This window comes from Phasianus colchicus, chromosome 12 (genome assembly GCF_987193195.1).
Source record: "Phasianus colchicus chromosome 12, bPhaCol1.hap1.1, whole genome shotgun sequence".
Taxonomy (NCBI): Eukaryota; Metazoa; Chordata; class Aves; order Galliformes; family Phasianidae; genus Phasianus; species Phasianus colchicus.
The window spans coordinates 20,037,757-20,059,939 of record NC_143447.1 but is presented as its reverse complement, the minus strand read 5'-3'; the positions used below and the strand labels follow the sequence as shown (position 1 = coordinate 20,059,939).

General features: G+C 41.2%; 1 protein-coding gene across 3 annotated transcripts in view; it reads left to right on the top strand.

The window, feature by feature from the left end:
- Nucleotides 1-22,183, top strand: part of UACA (uveal autoantigen with coiled-coil domains and ankyrin repeats) — a 70,097-nt gene that overhangs the window by 7,026 nt on the left and 40,888 nt on the right. Inside the window, exons 1-19 of one of the 3 annotated variants that reach the window (XM_090149204.1) lie at nucleotides 1,913-2,048; nucleotides 4,811-4,944; nucleotides 5,378-5,466; nucleotides 6,213-6,277; nucleotides 7,161-7,218; nucleotides 7,529-7,599; nucleotides 7,703-7,809; nucleotides 8,785-8,966; nucleotides 9,430-9,467; nucleotides 9,979-10,065; nucleotides 11,160-11,267; nucleotides 12,081-12,113; nucleotides 12,602-12,700; nucleotides 12,893-12,929; nucleotides 13,759-13,808; nucleotides 14,886-17,588; nucleotides 18,014-18,166; nucleotides 18,953-19,018; nucleotides 19,707-20,187. In XM_090149204.1, the coding sequence (XP_090005330.1) occupies nucleotides 2,013-2,048; nucleotides 4,811-4,944; nucleotides 5,378-5,466; nucleotides 6,213-6,277; nucleotides 7,161-7,218; nucleotides 7,529-7,599; nucleotides 7,703-7,809; nucleotides 8,785-8,966; nucleotides 9,430-9,467; nucleotides 9,979-10,065; nucleotides 11,160-11,267; nucleotides 12,081-12,113; nucleotides 12,602-12,700; nucleotides 12,893-12,929; nucleotides 13,759-13,808; nucleotides 14,886-17,588; nucleotides 18,014-18,166; nucleotides 18,953-19,018; nucleotides 19,707-19,778 (4,188 nt within the window). In that variant the 5' untranslated portion in view covers nucleotides 1,913-2,012 and the 3' untranslated portion in view covers nucleotides 19,779-20,187. Of the gene's footprint in view, nucleotides 1-1,912; nucleotides 2,049-4,810; nucleotides 4,945-5,377; nucleotides 5,467-6,212; nucleotides 6,278-7,160; nucleotides 7,219-7,528; nucleotides 7,600-7,702; nucleotides 7,810-8,784; nucleotides 8,967-9,429; nucleotides 9,468-9,978; nucleotides 10,066-11,159; nucleotides 11,268-12,080; nucleotides 12,114-12,601; nucleotides 12,701-12,892; nucleotides 12,930-13,758; nucleotides 13,809-14,885; nucleotides 17,589-18,013; nucleotides 18,167-18,952; nucleotides 19,019-19,706; nucleotides 20,188-22,183 lie in introns of those variants that run through there. The other 2 variants (XM_031587914.2, XM_090149203.1) reach the window with 2 other exon arrangements.

Sequence of the window (22,183 nt, the reverse complement as noted above, 5' to 3'; positions counted from 1 at the left end):
TGTGCAGTGAAGCTGTACAGTTCCTGGATGGTGTTGAGGATGCTAAAAGCTTGTTTGCACACCATGAAGAACTAGATAATAGGGAAGTTAATTGAAAATTATTCGGTAAATAATTAGAATCTCTCTAGCCTAGGAAGCTTAAATAGTTGACTGAAGGCTAGGAGAAGTCATCTGTGCTGGTTCAGTTCTTGTGTGGCATGGGCTATGTCTTGTAGTCTAACACAACCCACGCACTGCACACTTGGAGCTTTATTTCCCACCCTTTGAGCTCTCTGACAAGGAGCTGCCTGGGAGAGGAACTCCACCAGTGCAAATGTGAAGCTGGGCTGCACTTTCTGGAGCCGTGACAGCTGTGCTGCCCCAAGTTGGGCATGGTTCAGCAATCCTGGATCCTATGGGCAAGGCGTGAAGGCTGCAGGATGGCCTCAACAGTCACAGGGAGCAGCATCAGGCAGGCAGGCTCTCACAGAACAGAGAAACCTTGTGGTTGGTTGGATTTGGGTAGATCTGTACGAGGGAGCTCAGCTGGGGAGCACAGTCCTCTGTGTGGGTTCTCACCAAACTGGTTCCAGCTGTGTAGGTATTTTTGCTGTTGCTGTCACTTGTAAAATGTATTTATTTTTTTCCAGAATGCCACTTTTAGCTTTAGGAGACAGACTCAGTTCTGCTCAGAAGATAACTTGTGATGTGGTCATTCCCATAAGCACTGAGTGTTCTTGGAGTGGTTCTGTCACATGAATGCTAATTGCAGAGATGCCTTGGGATGTCCTCTGGAACATGGCAGTGCTGTGAGGCAAAGTGCTGCTCCCAGCACACAGCGTGGAGTAGCTGCAAAATGATGGGTAGGGTGAATAGTGCAAATAGGAATAGGTGTGATCAGCCTGTGATAGGTGGCTCTTCTGAGAAAAGCCATTTTCAGTTATTTCCAAGTGCCCTACAGGGGATGTGCTGTATTTGTGGTTTTCTTGCTCTGCATCACGTTTGTCTGCCCTGCAGACTAAACAGTGCTCTGCCTGTGATGTTGACCCAGCCCTCTAAATACAGCACTCAGGAGATCTCTGCTTAAATGCAAAGCTTGAGACTTCCAGCTTCCCCGCTGTTAATCATGATGCTGTCTATTGAATGTTTTGACAGCCTCCACGACTCCTCTCATTTAACGCGTTGGGAGACAGACTGGCAGCAGCAGTAAGCTGAAACCTGCTTCTATTCGGAATGGCTTCCATCACTGTAGAAGGGGATATCTTCTTGAAGCGGAGGCATGTGTGTTTTCTAATTTAAAATGGGTTAAATTTCTGTCAAAATAGGATCAGGCATTCCATCTGCTCTGCAGTCAGAGTTGTCTCATGTCTGATGGCGGCGCTGCTTTTGGCTCTGCGCTGCGGTGGAATGGGAAAAAATGACTCCTGCTGGTATTTCAGTCCTTCTGTGTTATTAGTGGTGAGAAGCATGACCTTCATTAATGTCAGCCGACAGTTAATTTGACTAATGTGTTTGTTATTTTAAAGCCAGTGTTTGTGTCTGTGGAACAGGACGTGGCAGTGCAGCTCGGTGCGTGCTTGTCTGCTCGGTGAACATTAAACCCCAAAGACATTACTCACAGCACGAGCATGCAGGGAATGTATTAATAGCTATTGCTCTCCATCGCTCCGCTATCAGAAAATAGATCTGGGCTGCTGACTGTCTGCGTGCTGTTGACAAGACGCTGCAGGCTGGGCGGTATTTACACAAGCAATCCCTGGGCAGTTGCCGTGGGCTTCGCAGCATTGCGGCACGGAGCTGCACTCAGCCTGGAGGGATGAAGGCTGAGGAGGATCCTGAAGATGCAGCAAACGTGCCTGGGGATCCCAGCTAAGCGAAGGATGGAGCAAAATGAGCTTGGGGTGGGGGAGAGGATCTGCATGTGAGAGCCCCTTCGAACCCGTTCTGCTTGGTGCTCGGTGAGCTGCAGCTGCTCGTGGCTTGATGCAAGGCACGCCGGGCACTTCTGGCAGCAAGAAGCTGTGCCTTCTAGAATGACTTGTTGGTTTTCTTGTGCAGCTAAAGACACAGTAGGTATCCTAAATTTCCTATCAATGGCAGCACCTTACAGCTGCAGAAACACAAAAGCTTGAATTCTGGAACTCCTTATTAATTCTTATTAATTAATATGAGTTACGTTCATCTTTAGGAACTCTTCCTGTGGGGGTTTTGGTGAATGTGAAATGCTCAGCTGGTAATAGTTGAGTTAGTGCATCATAGGAGACTGATGTAACTTAATTATAGATGTGATAACCAAAGAAAAGTTGTACTTCTATTAACACAATGATAACAAAATACTATTTTTATCTGAAGGCTGAAATGGGAAGGAGCGTATGGTAATGGGTTGTCTGTATATGTGATTGAGTTTGTGCTGGTGGGTATAAACTCCAGGTCTGAAACTCAAAGTCTGAACATGGATGCACGTTTGCATCCATACAATATCACTTGAAGGATGTGAAATGTGTTGTACTTCAAAGAATTTGGGGGGGGGCAGAGCTTGATGTGCAGTTCTGGGGTATTTAGCATCACTTGCAGAAAAAGGAGCTGGTAGCAGAGAGCCTCTGTCAGGCGCTGGGGAATCCTGCTCTCCCCATTGGCAGCCTGCAGCTCTCACTGTGACCTGTGCTGTGCCCTCTGGGGGCCTTGGTTATGCCAGGCCGGCTTGGCTTGTAATTAATTAATGTTTTAATTGATTGACAATGGTGCTGCACTTTGTTGAAACACCTGTGGGTGCGACTTGAGAGCTGTCTGTTTCTATTACTGCATGTCACTTCCAGCAAGTCGCTGCTGAGCCTCCATGATTACCACAGCCATGTTGTGGGAATGGGAAATAAAGATAATGGCAGTAACGCCGCCACGTGACTCGTTGTGCAGCTGTGCAGTGGTGGCAATAGGTGTTCATTGCCGAACTTCCTGCATTTCTTCCAGCCAGCAGAGCCTGCCTGGCTGTGAGGTGGGCCTGTGCTCGCTGCCCCTGCGGCCCGTGTGGCTGAGCGGGGCTCTGACAGGCTGCGGTGGGGGACCTGGGGCAGTGCTGCCCTTCACTTTGTACAGAGCGTTTTGGAAATCATAAAACAGCTCAGCAGGCCGTGCTGGCAGCGGGCAGGGCAGGCCTCGTGCTCTGGGCAGGGTGTCACCCACAGTTCTAAACTGGAGGTAAACAAGGAATAAGGGGGGGGTGACGGCTGTCGGTGTCTGTGCAGTGCTCTATTTATGACCGACCTGTGCTTTCTTTGTACCCTGCGTAGCTTTGGTATTTGCAGGCAGTTTGAAGCTGTAAACCTTGCATTTGCTTCTTGCACATCTCATAGGTGCTCGTCTCCTGCTCAGCTGAACTGCAGATCTGTGAGCAATCCTGAGCAGCCAGAAAAAGCTCCATCCTCTTGCGTATCATTGGCACATCTGTTTGGTGTTAAAACTGGAGAGCCCTTGGGACATCTCAGAGCTAGCTGAGGTCTATTTTTAAGGATGACCAAATGCAGTGGGTTGAATCAGTGCATCTCTGTGCCCATATAATGTGCTGTGCTGGGGGTTCCCTCCCTGGCAAGGCACGTGGGGAGTCTGGAACAGTGCTTGGAGGAAGAGCAGTGTGAGTAGCTGGTGGTGTAACGCCAGGTCCCTGCCTTCGTTTCTGGTGTTCTTTCATCATTCGTTTTGTCATGGAAGCAGCAGGGCTGTCAGTCAATCTGTGGAGCTCAGCTGGTTTTGATAAATGTGAACTTAGTTTGGAAAGGGCTAAACTTAGTTCATATTTTTCAAGTTGCTGACTGCTGAATTCACAAAAACTGAGGTCTGCTGTTGATTACGTGTTTTGTAATTGTTGTGTTGAAATGTCCCGCAAAACACATGTCCTTGTGTTGTTCTCTGCTCTACCTTGACTATCAAAGGGCTGATAGAAGGGGGAAGAATTGTAGCACCTGTATTTTATCTTCCTTATGAAATGATATTTTGTGAATACTGAGAAGCTTATGCTGAAGATGGACACTGGGATTAGAAGTGGGTAGCTGCAGTGTCTTGGGCTCTGTTGCTTGCCATTCCTGGCTTATCTGTTCCTGCTGTGTTTTAGCTTGTAAGCTTTGGGGCATGGACAGATATTTAACAGAGAAATGGGACAGTTGACTGCTTTATTTAGAACAATCACAATTTAAATGTTTGACAGTGAAGATGAACAAGAAATCCCCCCAGGTTTTTCTGTAGCTGCCTTGGGAGAGGAGAACTGATGTCCCTGTAAGGCCAAGAGGCAGCTTTTGGGATGAATGGGGTCAGGGGATGGGGGGAAAGTTAAAATGTAATAATGGGGCATTAGGAGAAACGTTCTCCAGACGTGATCTTTGAGTTCCCTTCCAACCCAGGTCATTCTGTGCTTCTGTGACTGTGCTGTGAGTCCCACGGCTGGCTGGCCTCTGCTCGGGGGGAGGCAGAGTTAGATCTGCAGGTGATGAAACTGTCTGAAAATGTTGAGTTTTCCTTAAATTTATAAGGAGCTAGTGTGTAAGTTTAGTTTTAGACCTTCCAGATGGATCTCAGCAGCATGAGTGGTTTTATACCCCAAAATTCTCCTTTAAGGATGAGAATGAGTTAACCAAGCTGTCCTGAGCAGTGTGTTCGATGCTGACAGCCTCGTTGAAATGCTATGGTATTGTACATATATAGCCAAACAATTTAACAGGTATGACTGTCATTTGTAAACAAAAATATCTTTTTTTATCCCTCCCCCCAGTAATGAGCTGGATCAGCTTTATGATCAGTACTGTACCACAAGCTCACTTCTCTAATGCTCTCTTTTGTACAGCTGAATACAGACTGGAACAAGTATGATGACAGGTTAATGAAAGCAGCTGAAAGGGGCGATGTGGAAAAGGTTTCATCAATCCTTGCCAAAAAAGGAGTCAGTCCCACTAAGCTGGATGTGGAAGGGAGGTCTGCGTAAGTAACTTCCAGTGCTCTGGTGATGGGGGAGCCAGGGGAATTTGCTCCGTGCCCAAGTCTTACTGCTGCTTTGCATACACACATTTACAAAAGAGCAGTATATATTTACAGTGTGCTATGTTAGTTTCTTCCCTCATCTGAACTAGTCTTACAAAGTATGAAATTCATCTTAATGAGGAATTGAACAAAGAAGGCTGTGTAGCTTCTGCACTGCAGTGGAAGAAGTGGAGAGTGGAGAAGAGGAGGAAACCACTGTGAACAGAAATCATAAGGGTTGATCATGGGAATGATAAATTTCTAGCAGCAAGGATGGACTTGTAGCATGCAATTTAGTCTGCATCAACATCTGGTTATTTGCTTTGACTTTCTTGGTTAATATTACTATTTTGCAAATAAAACAGTTGCACTTAAGCATGGCTTTTCTATTTAGATTCCATGTTGTGGCATCAAAGGGAAATCTGGACTGCTTGAACACCATCCTTATTCATGGAGTTGATATCACAGCCACTGATGCTGCAGGTATGCTTCCTCAAATGCTCACGTGCAACTTGCTGAACTTCTCAGCTTGGTTTTTGCTTTGGAGTGGGATTTAATGAAGTCACAGGGTAGGTCTCCCTCCTTCCTGTAGTGCTGCATGTGGTTGGCTGAACCAAGAGAAAATTGGTCATGTACTGCCATACAAGTCCATGAGTGCTCCTGACATGCAGCAGAACTTGACCTTGGCTCACATAACAGATTTTTTTAAAAGAAACTCATGGACTAATTCATCTCAAAACACTGCAAATTTCATTATGGATTGTTGGTTGCACTTTCTCTGAAATTAAATAAAGTAATGTAAAAGCCCCACTGTTTAGCAAGTGGTGAAGTATTTCTAAGAGAATGACTTAGTTTTAGTACTGTCAGAATTGCCCTAAAAAACCCCCCAGACCATCAAATAAAATGATATGGGTGTTGATCTGAACTGTTGCTTGGACTGAAACAAGCCCAGCAGTTTAATGGCACAAATACAACTTTGTATTTCCATATACCTAAGCCATGATGACCAGTAATGAAGCACGTGGAATTACATATGCAGAAGACAAAGGTTTTAGTTCAGATGAAATAAACTGTCCTAATCAGTGAAGAGCAAGTGAATTTCTTGTGAATTGATGTTATGTGATAAATAATAAACTTTCTGAGAAACAGCATAAGCATGTTGGATTTGTGTATGGTGCTTCTAACTGCATGTTCATAATAGATCCTGAACTGCTACTGGTGTTTTCTAGGAAGAAACGCACTGCACCTCGCTGCAAAGTATGGACATGCCTTATGTCTGCAGAAGTTGTTGCAGGTACTGAAAAATAGAATTTGTCCTTCCTGATGGCTTTTACCCTTTTGGTAGGGGGAGCTGCCATTACTTATACCAGTCTGAATTTTAAGATAACCTACTTTTTCTGGTTTGAGAAACAAACCTGATAGTCATGGAGAAAATCTTTTCGTATGAAATAACAGGAGTGGCTGGATGTATGGAGGTGAAAATAAACAGCATCCTTCTGCTTCTTCACAAAAGTTCAAAGTTTCTACCTTCTAAATAAAGTGAACTCGAGTGTCTTTTAAAGATTAGTGCTCCTTTTCTGAATCGGTTTGCTTTTAGGAACAGTGATGCTGAAAGGTGTGCACAAGAGAAACATTTGCTTTGAAAGATGGGCAGTTATGTCCAGCAGTCTTTCCTTAATGAAATAATGAAAGTATTGCATGGGGATTGTTTTGGGGTGTGAAGATTTTCTTCATTTATTTTAATTTGAAATCTTAATGAGCTTTTAATGTCTTCAGTTTACTTGACACATGTCTGCATGCAGACATAACTGGCACCTTTTGTGTAGAGTGGCAGAGCTACTAGTGATACTGGTAGCAAAGAAGCAACGACGAATAGCAGAGAGGTTCTTGGCTGTGGTGAACAAACATTTGAAAGTTCGTGAAAACTCTGATGGATTGTGTGATTGCTTTGTACAGCCTTAATTTTATTCTAGAACTTTTCAACAGTGTGTGTTCAAAGCACTGAAATGCATGTACCTATAGCTGCTCTTTTTCTGTATGTCGTGTGCCTGGAAACTTCAGAGGTATGTTTTATCTTCATTGATTCTGTGTTGCTTTAGTTAAAAGCTCAAAACCTTTCAAGTGTTCTAAATGCCATCTGAATGGTAGCTAATAATCGAAGTTATTTATTTTGACAGTACAATTGTCCAACAGAGAATGTGGATCTTCAAGGAAGAACAGCCCTTCATGATGCAGGTAAAAGATTTTGCTTTTTCTCCTAACAGTAGTATGAAATCTAGATTTAATTATGTCATGGTTCTCAGATATGCCTCATTCTTTTAAACTGATCTGCTTTATGTTGTAATGACACTCAGCCTTAGCAGCAGACTTCTTAGAAGACTTAGCAGAAATTTTTAGATCTACATCCTCTTTTGTGAATTGACTAGTACTGTCTAGAGCAAGTACCATTAAGCAGTGTTACAGAGCAGTGATGCACCCCAAGAAGTATTTGGGGTTTCATGAATACGTCAGCAGTATAACCTGCTCTTCATTCTTCTCTTGCAAGCTATGTCAGACTGTTCCTCTAGCATACAACTCCTGTGTGACCATGGCGCTTCAGTGAATGCAAAGGATGGAGTAAGTTGTTGCTAATACCTCTCTCCCACACATGCCCTGCTGTATTCTTGTGTGCTTTCTCTACATCCTTTCCCTTTTTTTCATTCCTTTTTTCCCTCTTCAGGATGGGAGGACACCACTGGTGCTGGCCACTCAGATGTGTCGCCCCACAGTTTGCCAGCTTCTTATAGACAGAGGAGCAGACGTCAATGCCAGGGACAAACAAAACAGGTAATGCATGCAGGGTGTTCTGAGAATGCCTGCTGTGACCATTCAAGGGTAGAACGTTCTCTGTTGGCTTTCAGGCTGCAGAACAAATGTTAAATTGAGAGGGGGGGAAAAAAAAAAAACCAACCCTCTGACCTGGGACTTAATCCAGAAATTATGTGCCAATTCAATAATGCTAACAAACTTGACTTTTCTTGTTGCTTATTCTTGCATTTTAAAATACATTTAGAAAGACTTAAGTGGAAAGGATTGCATGTGATACCCAGCAGAGGAATGGCAGTTGGTTGTTTTAACAGTTCGTCTGTCCACTGCTGCAGCTTATCATCTTTGAGACTGATGTGTAAAGCATATCACGATGAAAGCAGTACTTTCTCAAGAAGTACTTGAGACCCACTGGGGCGTCTGAGGGACTGGAAAGCCCTGAGATGTTTCTTTCTGTTTTAATGGAGGAGGGGTAGCGGGGAGCATGTAACTAACTGCTGCTTTTGCTGGCTATGTCTTGGAGGACGCTTTCCTGCTGGTAATGGACTTGGGTCTGGTGGGAGGCAAGGCATGGGTGCTTGCATTGCATGTTCTGAAGCTGGCAAATGTTTGTTTGGGAGGCATTGCCAGGATTCTCAAGCACTTGTTGGAACTCTGTCTAAACTTCCTCTTGTGTTTGTTGTGTCTATTGATGTTTGTATGTAAACAGAGTAAGCCAAAAATCACAGGAGTTTTCAGAGTAATTGGGTGGTGCTCTGAAAGCAGTTGGTTTGTGCTGGGTTTTATGGAAATCCTGCTATTTGTGTTTTGCTTTTTACAAATACTTGTCATCTACTAAATGACTTTTTAATGTTTAGTTTCCTCTCTTGATAAGTGAAAGATTCCTTCACTCAACTTTCCACCATTAGACATAAGTGTAAGGTTATTTCTTTGAGCACTCCTCTGAAAGCATAAGATCCCAGAGTTTCTGAATGCAATCTTTCTCCCCATCCTCAGGACTGCCCTAATGTTAGGCTGTGAATATGGCTGCAAGGACGCGGTAGAAGTTTTGCTCAGGAATGGTGCGGATGTTAGTTTGGTTGATGGCCTTGGTCATGACTGTGCTTACTATGCCAGAATTGGTGACAATATTGACATTTTGGCTTTAATAAAAGCTGCCGTTGAGGATTCCAGCAAAGGTATGAAGGTGGCTGCTGCTGCTTGCTGTTACTCTTTCATTTGGGTTGCATATCCTCTCAGTGCTGTGTCTTTGAATGTAGTCTTTGGGGGCCAGCTGCAGTCCTTTAAACAAAGAGCTGATAAACAGCCTGCATGGGGGGTAGAGAGGAGAGGGGTTTTGGGTTTTGTTTCTTTGTCTGTAGTAAAGCCTTTAAAGCTAATGCAGGCTGTGATGTGATGAGGTGCAGGGTATTAGTATTACTGAACTGGTCTTGCAGTACTGATTATAGCTGTTCTGGAGCATTATTATAGAATATCTTGTACTTGTGAAATACTTCATTTTTTTAACCGCATTTGGGGAGGGGGGAACTATTTCTTGAAATGTCTTCCTAAGAAAGTGAAGTAGATCTGCAGAGTATGCTTTGTGTGAATCTGAATGAAATGAATTTTTCTTTAAATTCTTATTTTGTGTTGCTTTTCTAGCAAGAGATACCATGAAGAGAGGGCAGCCTGAACAGAAGGTGAGGCTTACTGTGGTATCTCCTAAGGCTGCCTTATGAGGTGTGGGAGAATACGTAGTGTTAGTGAAGTTTTCCTCTTCTGTAACACTTATCCTCTTATTTTTCTGCCCTGTGGGGTGAAGCCCAGAATGGTTTTTGGATTTTTGGGCCTCGCTTGGGGTCTGTGTTAATTTTCAGTACATTTCTTGCTGTTTGGAGCTGGAAGTGAGCTATTGCTGAACAAGGAGCAGGTTTTTGTCTTGCTGGGACAACATCTTCAAAAGCCTGTTGATTCCTGAAGTAGCTTGGGACACTAATATTTTTACAAAGGGATGTGATCAGGGGAATGAAATCAACTTGTTTTCAACTCTAATTATGTGGTGTGTGCATTTGTTTAAAAAATACTTGATGTGCACATTTGCTCAGTAGTATTGCTTCCTCCCCACCCCTCCTTGGACGTTGAAATAGAACCTGGGTAAATGTTGTCAGAATGCACCAGGAATGTCAATTAATGCTTTAATTGCTGTAACAGATGAACAATATGTCACAGAAGTGGAATCGGCTGCATGCACAGGAAGAGGTGAATGTGAAGCTGTATCAGAAGGAACATAATGCTCAGGTGAATGAGAAGGGTTTCTGACTTATGTATTCCCATACCTGTAATGAATCAGGCATTAAAGACAAGGTGTGCTTCTAAGCACTGGCAGTTCCATTTAGGAACACCATACATGTATTGCTGTTTACTTAAAACTTAATTGCCTGAGTATGTAAAGTGACAATTATGCAGATAAGCTGTAAACTTTTGCAAGATTTTTTGCTTAATACTTTTAAGACATGAGATGAGACTTGCCCTTTCCCATCTCTTAACTTTTGGTGCCTGCTACTTCCACCTGCAGTAAGATCATGGGCTCACAAAGCAGGAAGATGCTCTAACATTCTCAGAAATGTATGCTTGTCTTTCTAAAACTAACTTGCATCATAATTGCTCTATTAACTGGCAGTAACTTTCTCATCTTCCTATTATGTCATTACAGTTTATGAAAAGGTATATAACACTTTAAGCTATGGGGAGCAACCCACTGAGATACTGACGTTTTCATTTTGCAATCCTTTTTATTACAAAGGATAAGAATCTCTAAATGCAGCACTTTTGTTTTGAGCTAAAGCAGTTTCCACTATTAAGAAGGTGATTATCTATTGGTGGTTAAACAGGTTTTGTTTGGATGTAAGCACTGGGCTGACTGGAGATCTGAAGACCTATCATTTCCATGCATTGCAATTCTGTGCATTGCTAGGCTGATTCTTGTGGTTTCTGGAACAGCAGTCCATTCAAGTTGCTGTGCTTCATGCCAGTGAGGCCTTTTCAATTCATACACTGGGTTTCAGGAACTGTTCTAATACTAATTATTGTTACGTGTTAATAGGCAAGCACTTGAGAGCTTTCAGCATTGAATGTATTCTTATTCTGCTTCTATTTTCAAAGCCTGTATGTACACGAGAAGGAATTATCTAGAGACAAAAAGCTTGGAGACCTTGAAAGTTGTGCTTGTGTAAACTTCAGAATGAGACAGTGCTAAAGTAAGGCAACAAAATCATTGGGGCTTTTTAAGCAAGGTTTGATGTCATTAATGACTGCTAAAATTGTTGGTACAAACTCATTAGTTTTCCCTGTGTGGGTGTGGTGGATTTATTCTGCTTTTTTTTTTTTTTTAGGAATTGGAGTTAGAAAATCAAGATTTGAAGGATCGAATGAGAGAAGTGCAAGAGGAGCAAAGGATGTTACTGGATAGAATCAGTGGGCTTCAGCTGCAGTTAACTGAGGTAAAACCACTAGTCTTCATGGAGTTACTGCAGATTACTTCTGTAGGTGCTGCTATTATTTTCTTGTGCTGCAAAGACCTCCAGTCTGTAGTCATTTAAAATGCAAGGAGATGCTGCACCTTTGTCTACTGCTCCTCATAAAGTTGAGCAATAGCATTTATAGCTATATTTCCTAATGGAATAGGAGCCACGAGGCATTCTTGTCTATTGTAATTCAGAAAGTAAGCTTAACTTGCCATTTAAATGTAGCTATTGTGCACTGGTACTTACCAGAGCCATTGCTTATTTTCCAGCAGTTACTTAAAGTGGAAACACGGAAAAAAAAACCCACAAACTCTTCAGTTAGGAAAAAAGTGGAGGGGAAAAAAGATTTTCAGTTTTGGTTCATTATCTGAAATACAAGTTCTGTTTCTTACAAAAACAAACCCAAACTGCTCCTCCCCTTCAAAACAAACAATACCCAACTCTCCTCCTCTGCCCCTCCAAAAAATCCCAAGGAAACCATTCTGCCTCCTCATATTCATGTTCTATTCATTCTCTTTTTACTGAGAAGCTGTATTTTTCTGCTTCAGTGACATAGAACAGAAAGGCATTCCTTTCTCTTAGTACAAGTGTCAAGAGACAGTGTTCTGTCAACATCCTTATTTGTTTTTCTCTTGCTAGAGGTTAAAGGCAAATGCGAGGTGGGCACTGTATTGGGAGCATGCAGGATGAGAAGCTGGGTAGACTCATCAATTAATGTACAGTGTATAAGCCCCTTAAAAACAGTACTGAAAAATGATTTGTGGGGGGGATTTTTTGTTATTTTTGCAGGAACAAATGTTTGCAGATGATCTTGAAAATGAGGTATGATTATATCACTTTGAAGTGTAATAGAGCTATGAAATAGGAGAAATGACTATTGAATTTAGGAGATGGTATTTAAGCTATGGAGGAAAGCTATATAAAGGTTAAACGAAGTATCTTCTGATATGTATTCAGTTCATAGAGCTGTATGGTATTTGTATTGCTACAAATAAATGTTGTAATAGTTATTTCACCTTAAAAAGCAGTCTTGGTATTGTAAGCATCTGTTGAATTAGTGACTTTCATTTATTTGCATTGGTGAAACTTGCACATGATTTTAATACCTATTTCCTTGACTACTATGAGATTGTTCTTGTAGAGACGTAGTTTTGTAGCAGAATTTTAGCTTAAAGCTAAAGAATTTAGGTATTCTCTCAGTACTGATTTTTAGTTGAACTTCTCTTTAAACCACTTTTAAAAGCTGCTTATCTTATGAATCTGGCTGTCCTCGTGGCTTTGGCTATTTGGCACTTTCTATTCTCTTTCAGAAAGATGAGTTGAAGAAAATCCTGAGTACAAAGGAAAAACAGCAGGAAGAAAGCTTAAGGACTATTGAAGCTCTGAAAGCTAAGCTCAAATATTATGAAGTATGTTAACTGATTTGAAATGCCATACAACAATGGGTATTTACTATGTCAATACTTAATCTTTTTAATTATTGAAAGTCTTGAGCTTTATCTCACTTAAAGTTTTCTGCCTTTTTATCTGTAGCTTAGATGTGATAACTCAGTGCGAACTTTCAGCTTTTATTTTTTGTATTTTCTGTTGTTTGCTTGTAGGTTGACTTAGTGGGATCTGGAAGTAACTTCAGTAACAGTAAGTGTTGGATTTAACTCCTACAGCTTCTCGTGCAGTGTTGGAGAACAGCTTTTTCTTCTCTTCTTTGTCCTTGCTATAGACAAACATGTCTGTCCACACTTCCTACCTCACAATGCAGATTGCTGGGTGCTAAACACATTGATAAAACCCACGTGTGACTGTTTTTGTGAAATCTGGGATGTCTTCTAATGATGTGAAAAACAAACCGAGTGAGATCTCTGCTACAAGAGAGTCTTTCTGTTCTTCATACCTTAAACACTACGTGTTCTTGCCTGTCTGTGATCCTTCTGCTGGACGAGGCAGGCAATCATGAGTGCTTCAGCACAGGGAAACTTGAAGACAACTTTTAAGCACAGTTCCTCAATTTACACTTCTGTTAAAAACGATTCAAATTCCAGAAGCTGGAGTCTTTCACACCCAACTTGGTTACAGGCCTGTCCTGCACTTGTTTAGCTTAAAATATCACCGAATCTATTGTGAACCACAACAAGAGCTGTTTAGTTGCCCGGAAGGTTTATCTGGAGTGCAAAGGAATACTTTTCCCTGCTGTATTCTTTTCACAGGTAATTCAAGGCAGCCTTCATGGCTCTCTTGCAGAACAGCACCCAGCCTGGGGTGGCAGGGGTGTCTTTCCCTTTATAGGTGTTTGTCCAGGCTTCCTGCCTTACTTAATTTAAGAGGGGGTGTTTTAATACCAGATACTTAAACACCAACCTGCAACATAGCACAGTCCCATTAAAAAGAACAAAATTAGGAAGGAAAAACATAGTTGTTGGGATTTGTGTAACTGTTTCTCAACTAAATGCTATTTGCTTTGAAAATCTAGGGAAAGAAGATTTACTTAAACAAGGTCAAGTGTTTGCTGTGGAATCACAGGTAATAAATATTTTATTACTAGAATTCAGAGCTGGTAAATCTTGGGAAAGCAAAAAATTCTTATAAATGTGCACGTATTAAACTGTTTCTATAATACTGGCCTTGCCATGTTTTTAACTGCTGGTGCCCTCTAGGGTTGTGTGTGTGACATAGCTGTAAATGCTGCAAAGACATCAGTACTGAATGGTCTGTGATGGGCATTCTTGAAAAGAATCGACAGAAGCCTGGGGCAGCAGTCATGGTGCACAGTGCAGTTGTTTCTCATCTCCCTAACTTTTCTCCTGCTTAAAATTCAGTTAAAATCTAGACCATTTTCTTGTCAACTATATAATAATTTCCTGCTGATTTTGTTTGCTGATTGCTAGCTATCTTCACAGTTTGACCAAGCAAAAAAAAAAAAAAAAAAAAAACCAATAAAATTCAAACCTTATCCCATGCCAGAATTAAGTGGCTTTAAGCTGCTCAGGTCTGCAGGTGACCTGAAAGTAGGAGGTGCTTGGAACATGACCAGGTCAGTGCTATGGAATAGCCGTAATGGCTGTCAGCAAAGTGAAGGTTGGTACTAAACAAAATGCAAAACAGCAAAGCTGCTTTCTGTTTTATAATATTTTTTTAATGTTCTTTACTAGACAGTAAGTAAAGTGACTGTTTTCTTCAGTCATTGTGGAGAGAAGGTCCTATTAGGCATGGTGTACTCAGTCTGTTCCAACTCCTTTGACCATCATTTTCATATGCTTGTTGGCAGGGACACTTACAGGAAATTGAAATATTTTTGAGTAGATATGATTAAATGTGAATAATGATGGAAAATAAAACACAGGAACAGGAACATTCATTTTAACATCAGTGGGGTCTGATTTGTAAACAATAACTAGAAGTATAATCAAAGCTTTTATTGCTGACATAATATGGGCAAGTGTAGGTCAGTATATTCCTTAAAAAAAAAATTAAGGAAACAAAAAACATCTCAGAAAATGTTGTGCTTGTCAGCATAGATTTCATGTAGTTATGAATGTGACAATGCACGTGGATAAAACTTGTAAGCATGCTTACACTTTTATGTCGATTTATCTTCAGTCCAGGTCTATGCTGAGACCCCTGGAGCTGTCCCTGCCTCTGCAGTCACCCAATTCAGAGAGAGACACTTTAAAGAAAGAACTTGACAGCATGAGGACTTGCTATGGTGCAGCAAAAGAAGAAATAAGCAAATTGCAGAGAGAACTGTCTCACAAGGTATCTGAATGTAAAGCTTTGGCATCAGAGTGCGAAAGAACCAAGGAAGAGTCTGATGGACAGATAAAACAATTGGAAGATGCTTTAAAAGATGTGCAGAAGAGGATGTTTGACTCAGAAGGCAAAGTTAAGCAAATGCAGACCCACTTTCTTGCTCTGAAAGATCACCTGACTAACGAAGCTGCTTCAGGAAACAGTAAGCTAACAGAGGAGCTGAAGGATCAGTTGAAAGAAATGAAAACAAAGTATGAAGGAGCCTCTGCTGAAGTGGGTAAGCTGAGGAACCAGATTAAGCAGAACGAATTGCTAGTGGCAGAATTTAAGAGAGATGAAGGAAGGCTGGTGGAAGAAAATAAAAGGTTGCAGAAGGAACTTGTAAAGTTGGAGATGGAGCGAGATAAAAGGGAAAGAAGTGTCATGGAGTTAGAAGGGCAGCTCAAAGAAACAGCAGCAAAGTTAGCACACTCTGTAGCTTCAGAGAAATTTGAAAACATGAAGAGTTCACTGTCAGATGAAGTGAACGAGAAAGCAAAGAAGTTAGCAGAGATTGAGGGAGAGCGTGAAAAACTGCAGGCAGAGATCTGGGCTTTAAAAAGGGAATTTGATAGTCAGAAGGCTAAACTTGCTCAGCACGTAAAGCCAGAAGATCATGAGCAAATGAGGAGTGGCTTTGAGCAAAAAAATGAGGGACTGGAGAGGAGAATTTCTGAATTGTCGCAAAAGAATCAGACTCTGCAGAAGGAACTCGAAAGATTTCAGGCTGATAACAAGATGCTTAAGCAACAAATCCAAGTATTAAAGACTGAAATTAAAAGCCAGAACGTGCCTTTAAAAATTCATGAAGAACTGAAAAAAACAAGTGATGTGACTGTTGGTGATCTGACCAAAAAGCTTTTCGAAATAACAAGGAAATACAATGAAAGCAAAGCAGAAGCTGAGCGTTTGCTGGCAGAGAAGAGCAGCTTAAGTGAGAACATGAGCTGCTTGCAGGCTGTGTACCTGTCTCCAGAGCAACACAGAGAAGAAATGGAAGCTTTGAAATCTCATGGCATTGAGCTTGAAAAGCAGCTTGCCGAGCTTCAGAAAAAATATGATGATGAACAAGAAAAAATGTGCAAACTTGTCTCTGAAAACACGGCCATAAGAGAGTCTGTGAAGGATCAGTATGTTTTGGCTGCAACGCATGAAGAGATTAAAACTGCTCTGAATGATGCACTGGAAAGGAGTAATAAGGAGTTGTCAGATCTGAAGGAAAAGAACGAAGAGAGAAAGCAAGAGTTTGTGAGAATAGATAAAGAAAATGGGGCTTTGAAAGACAAGGTGGAACTTCTACAGAACCAATTACAAACCGAATGTATAAGTTTAAAAGAGCACGATGCTAAAGTGAGTGCTTTGAAGAACAGCGTGCGAGAGCTTCGGGAAAACAATGCTGCAATTGCTGCTGAATATAAGAGGAGTCAAGAGGAGATTCTGCAGTTACACGGAGAAATTGAAGCCCAAAAGAAGGAACTTGACACGATTCAAGAATGCATTAAGTCAAAATATGCCCCAGTTGCCTCCTTTGAAGACAGAGAACAAAACTTTGAAGCCACGGTGAAAGAATTAAAAGCACAGTTGCAGGAACAGATGCGGAAGTGCAAAGAAAGTGAGGAGGAAGGTAGGAAGTGCAAGGAGGAGAATGGAAAGCTCAAAAAAGGCATTATGTCCATCCAGAACGACTTGCAGCAAAACTACGTCCTTGCTGAGAAATGCCATGAAATGGAAAAGATGTTTGCAAGCAAAATGGAGGAGCTGAACAAGCAATTGAGAGAGATGCTGCAGAAATATACGGGCGAAAAAGATGAAAAAGATGAGCTGAAAGAGAGCACCAAGCAGGGTGTCGCTGTGCAGGCTCCTGTGGGCAGTCAGCATCTGTCTGTGGAGCAGATTGATGTGTTGAAGAACGCTCTTGGGCACACTATAGAGGATCTAAAGGAAGCTCTCAGAAGTAAGAAGGATTGTTATGATAAAGAGACGCTGAAAGTAGGAGAACTGCAGCAGGAATTGCTGGATCTGAAGAAGTCCTCAGTGCCTTTGGTTGAATATACGAAAATGAAAGAAATGCTGGAACAAGAAATCCTAGCAACTAAAAGCAGTTTAAAAGAGAAGGAAGGAGAAAGCCAAGTTAAAAGTGAGGAAATCTTGAAGCTGCAAGCTGAGATTCAGCGCAATCAACAGGCTCTGTCAGACCTGGAGAGCAGAGAAGTGATTGACTTATCAGAATACAACTCCATGAAAAGCGCTCTGGAGGCCCAGATTAATACCATCACTGAGAACTTGTCCAGTGTAAACAAGAAGTATGAGGAAGCTTGCGAGGAGGCTTTGCAAGCTAAGGAGAGCGAGCGCTCCTTAAAAGATGAAAAGGAATTGCTCCAGTTACGGAGCTGCAGCATTGAGCAGGAAATTAAGGACCAGAAAGAAAGGTGTGATAAATCACTGACGACAATTATTGACTTGCAGAAGAGAATACAGGAGTCTGCAAAGCAAGTGGAAGCCAAGGATAACAAGGTAGGCTGTCAGGTAGTTAATGGGCCAAGCCTTTTCAGTGCGGTAGCAATGGGCTCTTGCAGCTGCTTAGCTGTTAAAATATGACTTTGTGTGCTTAGGTACCCAGGACTGACCCAAACCCATGAGCAGAAGCCCTAGCTTTCTGTGGCAGTATACTGAGGTTTTCTAATTCCTTTTTTGTTTTGGGTATTGTTGAGGTGATAACCTCTATGACTCCCATCCTGCATTCCATACTCTTGGTGTATGAACTCATTCTTTCATTGGTTATTGATCACCTGAGTGTTTATAGCTATCTTTTAAATACAGAAAGTATTTAAAAGTATTCTTGCCTTGGTGTCATGTATTGTAGTTAAGAATAAAAATGCTAGAGCACCACTTTTTCAGGAAGTGAGGCCTCCTTAAATGAGTTTGTTCTTCTTTTAAAGATAACAGAGCTGCTTAATGATGTGGAACGATTAAAACAAGCTCTTAATGGCTTGTCTCAGCTTACGTACACCAGTGGGATTCCTGCAAAGAGGCAGAACCAGCAGGTAGAAGTGCTCCAGAACCAAGTAAAAAAACTGCAACAACAGCTGGCTGTAAGTAATTATGCAGGGTGTCTGAGATGCAGAAGCATTGCTTATGGTGATTCCATGTAGAAGGAGATGTGCGTATGGTCAGTAGAACACTGGAGCTGATTGTGAGCTCAGGCTTTGGGGAAAAGTGGGAGTATTCATAAGTGTGCTTTTCTTTCCCTGACTGATTCTTCTGTCTGTAAATTTGTCTGCCTGCTTTTCTGCACCAGAGTTGCAATGTTAGGAACTCTTCCAGATGAAACAGACAGGATTTGTGCTAAAGAAGTACATTGCTGTAGTTCATGCCAAGACCATTTCTGTGTGCAGGTTCCACATTAATATTTTGTACAAAAAGACCAACCATGTGTTTTTCACTCTAAAAGGAAGTGAAGTGGTCCTTTATTAATGGATTTGGTGGACTTTGTGTTCCCTTGTCTGCAAACACTGAAGTGTGTTGCTTATCATTAAGAACTAACAGTAGAGAGGAGCACTTCACAGCAAGTGCTGTGATTTTTTTTTTTGTATGCATACATACATGTTAGTGGCTTCTGTGGCTTAATATAGCTGATAGCTAAAGCTGTGTAGGTGAGCAAAGTTAGGTGTCAGTCAATCTGTACAGAACTAGAATGTAATTTGAAATATTGACTCTTTTTTTTTTCTCGATTTAATGCAGGGAATATAGCTAAACTTAACTATGGAATTTTGCTTTGGCTAGTATTTCTATACTAGTACACAGAACCAAATTGGAATTAGATAGGATGTTAATTTGACTTCATCTCTTCTTTTTGTCTTCTCTTGTCCTTTTTATAGGATGCTAAAAGGCAGCATCAAGAGGTAGTCTCAGTCTATCGGACACATCTTCTTAGTGCTGTACAGGTATGACAGTCTCAAGTTCAGATGTTGTCATCTGAGTTCATAGATTAAGATATTTTTGGAAGATCTTAAGTAAATGATGCTTATTTGAAGTTTGTTTTCATGTTCAGAGTTCAATTTAGAATTGAACAATCCAGGAAAAGAAAAGCAATACCATGGCAGTCTTATGGTGCTGCCCTCTTAGCTTTTGTCTCCACTGTGGCTATGTGTAGCTGTAACCTGCTCTGAGGTGATGGTGTTGGGTGATGTGAATGTATTAATTAGTTCTGCATTGTCCCAGGTAATGCTGGAGGGAGGTCACGTTAAAGCTGGAATGCAGGCCTATTGAGTGCTTCTCACTGAACAAAGAGCTGAGCAACTTATTTCAGAATTGTGGCTTCAGATACATAAGCACATAAAAATAGGGCTGCTATAAGAGCAAGCTGGCATCCAGAGAACAGGAACGATTTTTTTTTTGCCCAAACATATTTTCATATGATATTCTGCTACGTTGGGCAGACTGTTCTTTCTCTCATGAGAAAACTGTAGCAGGATTCCTAGAGGATTTCAGAGTTGTCCAGAATGGTGGAAATACAACAATGAGTTGTGACTTCTGAGCAATTTTGAAAGCCCCCCAATGTAGTCTGTGTATAGTTGATGTTTTATGAGACCTGTTTGTTTTTCTTTGTAACTGAGTGTTTGCTTGCTCTAGGGTCACATGGATGAAGATGTCCAAGCTGCTTTACTACAGATCATTCAGATGAGACAGGGACTTGTTTGCTGACATGCTTAGTGCCGTTGCTCTTGAAGGCTGCTGCAGCTTGTAGGAGTGCTGTGATTACGGTAGTGATAACCTTTGTGACTTTTATATTGTTTTGATATTATGGCTGTAATTGGAATCCCTGGAAGTTACTCTATATAAGAAACAGCTTACAAAGCCAAAATGTTTTCTTCCAAAACTAAAGTAGAGCTACGAAGTCTCAGACCTGGCACTCCTTTCAGTAGATTCATAAAAGATGTAGAACGTGCTTTAAGTTGGTGTACAAGCTGACTGTCAAAATGATGACATGGTAGTTAAATAATTGTATGTCTGATTGACCACTTCTTAAAACGAGGCCTATTCCCAGAAACTCTAGTTTATCCTATAACTTGAACTCTCATGGTATGGTTGAAAATAAATGGTGTTCTAATGAGCTTGGCAAGTACTGTAGCTGTATGGCTCTTAACCAAAGAGTGGGGTATCTTGTTTGTAACTGGCACTGATTGTGACTATTACAACATGCTTAATAAGTCAGCTGCACAGCTAGATGGAAGGTATTTAGCTATGTGCTGTAACTTGGCTGGCCAAGTTATAGGTTTTCTTTAAATAAATTTTAAGATGCAGTGTCTTTTGCTTTTTTTTATCAGACTTAAAAATGGGGTTTTCCATCAGAACACTAACCTTTGTCCCTTGCCCAAGAGACTTCTGATGAATTCTGTGTAGTGCTGATTACTGTAGGCTGAAGTATAGGACTGGAATGTCATGGTTTGTAGAGCAATATTTTTTTTTAAATGCAATAGTTCTACTTGAACATAATTTCATTCTTCATTAGGTATAATATGGGCATAGACCAAGCAGCTCAGCAAGCTTTATACAAGATAATTCAATTACTGGATTTTCAAACACTATTTCATGAAAGTTTAAGGTATTTTCCTCTTAACTGTAAATTATGTACTATAATCTGATTATTTATGGGGAAAGATGCAAATAGTATGATGAATGAAACGAGAGCTTTTATTTGCTTGGAATTTACCTGTTAAAACAAGGTTTCATTTTTTTTAACTGAAGGATGATATTTCCATAAGAGAAATTATGAAATTTGGGACTACCTGAAGTAATTAAAAAATGAGCCTAATAATGTATGCTGGTGTTCTAATAGTGCAGGCTGTAAGTGCTCTCAGTGGCCCTGTTAACTTCATGCTACTGAGCTGAAAGCACTTGTTTATAACTAGCAAATAAGAACCTGAGAGCCTGAAGCAGAGAAGACAAAGCTGCCTTCTCTGTGCTCTCTGAAAAACAAAGACTGAAGTTTAGAGTGCAGAATTCTCTGCTTCACATTAATTGGGCTTCCCAACAAGCTCTGTCTCATTGGCTTAGGACTTCGTTTTCGGTGATGTTACATTTATTTCCTTTGTGTCCCTTTTTGGGCAGAGTCACGTACTGTTGAGAGACAGCTGCCACATAGAGGAGGAGACGTCAGTGATGAATGTGCAGGACAGTTATATTACATAAATACACTTAATATATTTGCTAAATGTGTCTGTAGTACAACAGATCTGCTGCTTTCCTTTAATTTCTTAGAGGACTATTACAGAAAGCATCTCAGTATATACACACTACTTTTTAGCCAAATTCTTTTATGATTGCGTTACTTGAAACTTTTATTAGAGAGAAATGGACTGTTTTGATATACTAACTCTGGCATATTTTGATATTGTATGTTTCCTTATTGAGGGACTTCTGTGTATGTTTTTCTAAACTTCTCCTATATTACATCAATAAAATGTCTTTTCTTTTTTTTGTAGTGATCAATTTGTAAAAGGTAAAGCAATGTAAATAACTTGTAGTCTGGGTTGTGGAGGGTGTTGGACTCGATTGAATGCTCTTGAATCCCAGTAACATCTATTTTTCACATGTCTGCTGGCATATTTTTTCCATGTATTTTCAAAGTTCTAGAGTCCTCAGTGTTAATAATTGCCTCAGCATTCCTACAGATGTTCTTTTGCTAGGTGTAGACTTCTAGTAGCTTCTTGTCACAGTTTTGTTTAGGACAGGTCATCAGCTTAACACAGGATGGAAAAAACCCGAGTGCTTGTGTGCCATTGCTCGCTGTGTGCCAAGAGTTTGAGCCCCGTGTTCCTTTTGCACCCCATCTGATCTGCTGGAGTTCAGTGCTCATTTATTGAAGGATAGTGGTGTTGCTGTTCTTTGCCTTGCTTCCTGCAGCAGCATTTCTGCTATTCCACAACCCGAAGAGCTGGTGGGGCTGAGATTGTTAAACCTGTGCACCTCCTGTGCTCAGTTGCACATCAAGGGGCTTTCCTCTGGAGGAGTGAACCAGAGCTGGTGCCAGCTTGGTGGCAGGTGTGGAGCTGCACTTGGATGCACTGGTTACCTGCCTCCTCTGGGAGGAGGGAATGCAAGATGAA